The sequence below is a fragment of the Saprolegnia parasitica genome (genome assembly GCF_000151545.1).
Source record: "Saprolegnia parasitica CBS 223.65 unplaced genomic scaffold supercont2.109, whole genome shotgun sequence".
In the NCBI taxonomy this organism is placed as follows: Eukaryota; Oomycota; class Saprolegniomycetes; order Saprolegniales; family Saprolegniaceae; genus Saprolegnia; species Saprolegnia parasitica.
The window spans coordinates 1,212-3,733 of record NW_012156503.1 but is presented as its reverse complement, the minus strand read 5'-3'; the positions used below and the strand labels follow the sequence as shown (position 1 = coordinate 3,733).

Below are 2,522 nucleotides of genomic sequence, written 5' to 3'. Positions count from 1 at the left end.
GCACTATTATAATAGAAGAAGCTGTACAAGCGCGCGTCATCTTGCGGCATCAAGTGTAACAGATACAACCTCAAGCACCTCACGCATTACGTCCTGCTGCTTGGACACCACAATCAGCACCGAGACCACGAGCGCGGCCGTGCGCGAGGCCGCCAGCGGCACGTCCAAGGGCTTCTATCCTCTCAACGCACGATGGCAAGTTAATTTCAACCTCCGTCTTGCGTGCAGTCGACGATCTGGCATGGCGTACCAAGCAGACCGAACCGTAAGACGGCGGACGCAATGCAGTCGATGAAGTTTGGACACTCGATCGACGCGCCGTCGCTCGTCATATCCGCGCTTCAGCGCGTCTTCACGACCCGCATCTCAGAGACGAAGATGACTGTCAGCAGCATGTGCGCGATGGTCAACGACGCCAAGGACCTCGCGCCGTATCTCCTCGACACGATTGCGCCGCGCTTCCAAATGCAGCTGCTCGAACTGATTCTCGAGGTCCGCACGGTCGCATCCAAGGTGCTTGGAATGTTTGTCAAGGGCCTTGGCGAGAGCTACTCTCTGCACCTCGTGTTATCGCTGCTGCAAACCATCGAGTTGGAGTCATCATCGGTCGAGGGGTCGGGTTCGGCCCAGGGGCTCTACGATGTACTCGTCAACCTTGGCCCGAGCGTGCTCGACCACGGTCTACGCGACGAAATCTTTCCGATTGCGCGCCACCCAAGGCCGCAGCTATGGTGTCGGCGTTCGCTGCACGTGGTGCCTTGGTGGCGTCGTTGTCGTCTTGGCTCTGCTGGAGGGCAGGCTTACAAGGGAGGCTTGCGTCGGCCCGTCAAGCAGTGGACCGGACTCAGCGCGCCGCCGAGCGCGATGCCTTCGTATGTGTACTTGTCGATGCTGGCCACTGACAGCGGCGTGGTCATGTCGATGGCCGGCGGCGTCGCCTGGTCTTCTTGAGCGCCTTGACCCGGATGTCGACGTTCCGCCTGTACTTCTCGCGCAAGGCAGCGCGCTCTGCCTCTTGGTGCACCGGGTCGTCGCGCCGGACCTTCTCGATGTTCCCGCGCGTCCACACCACTTCTTGTGCTTGCGGATCCGGCTCGTTTGGAACTCGATCTGGCATGGATGTTTTATTGGCTGAATGCTTGATTATTTCTAACCAATCACAAGACCGCGTATTAAATAGTGTGAGCACAGTCCAACACAACGACGAGTAGCAGCCCACAGACGTACCAGCGCCACGTAGCAGCCGTGCATACATCTCCACACACTTCTTGAACGACGTACAAGTCGTTTCCGACGCTGCACGTAGCGCATGCATGCGAATTCCAGCGTCGATTTTTCGAGGTGGGCAAATAAACGCCCAGATGCACAATGTGTTTTCGCGCAGTTCGAAAACTCGACCGACTCCAACGCGGGCAGCCACAGTTGGCTATGTATATGGACTGGCCCAGTGACTTGCGTTTGGGATGTGGTAGGCGCTTGGGCTCTCGCAGCAAAGTCGTACTGCCGAGCGTCGGTTTTCACGAAATTCGACATGCAATTTCGGTTGAAAATGCGTCGAAGGGTCGGAAACCGAGGACGCCATCTCATGTTATCTATGTTAAAGAGCGTGTTGCATGTGGCTGATGGAGGCAATGTGTGCGCGGTACCGCTGCGCCATGAGGCCTCGTATCATGAAACAGTATTTCGGTATAGCGTAAAAACACACTATATCAAACTAGTGTTTGCCGCTGTCATTTGCTCTCGCTACACCACGCTGCGTCAGTCACCTGTAGCTGGCTCTGAAAAAACGAAATAAGATTAATTTTCATCTTATTTATTCTCTTGGCCCATCGCCAGGTCGCGAGGTCGACAACATTGTGTTTGAAAATGTAATCGCCAAAACTTGGCACATTGGTAAAGGTCGCTGTCGAGAGCATGGAATGCTAGGTCGCGTCGACGTCCGAGGCGTAGAGCGGTAGCGAGACGCGATCCAAGATGTACTCCAAATTAAGATCGTAGTGCCATCGTAGAGGCACCACTCCATCGAACCAGGGCTTCCACGCATGCAATCGGCACCAATTTTGCACGCATCACGACGAAGCATATTTTTTAAAAGTTGACATCAGTATATATTACAAAAGACAGCTTGTACAAGCGATATATAAACTCGACAACCACGAGAGCTTCACGGCGTCAATCAAGCTCATCTTTTGGTAGATACCAAATTCAACGATGCCGATCATGAAAAATGTGACGTGGTAGAGTTGTGGGAGTAGTGTGAGGATTGCAGTATCAATGTTTTATCGTGTCTGTCCAATATTGAGATATCGAGTCCACTGTCTGTTATAAGGCACAGTCGTTGGTCTGTCGGGTATGCGTCACATTCCTACGTATGTCACTGATGAGTCACAGTCCGTGGTGTGTCATAATGCGTTGTCATCGCACCAGTGCCTAAATCCTCACCTTTGGCAAGCAGCAACTTGGAGCGAAGGCTTCTGTCACGCGTACATGAGAACGATCGCCAGCATGAGCAGCTCGGAGTA

At 53.7% G+C, this 2,522-nt stretch overlaps 1 protein-coding gene across 1 annotated transcript; it reads left to right on the top strand.

Moving 5' to 3' along the window:
• Nucleotides 1-282: 282 nt before the first annotated feature.
• On the top strand, nucleotides 283-753 carry SPRG_13932 (hypothetical protein; the record flags this gene model as incomplete). Its single annotated transcript, XM_012352866.1, has 1 exon — nucleotides 283-753. A coding segment is annotated over one exon (471 nt), but the record flags the coding sequence as incomplete, so codon positions are not given.
• Between the last annotated feature and the right edge of the window lie 1,769 nt (nucleotides 754-2,522).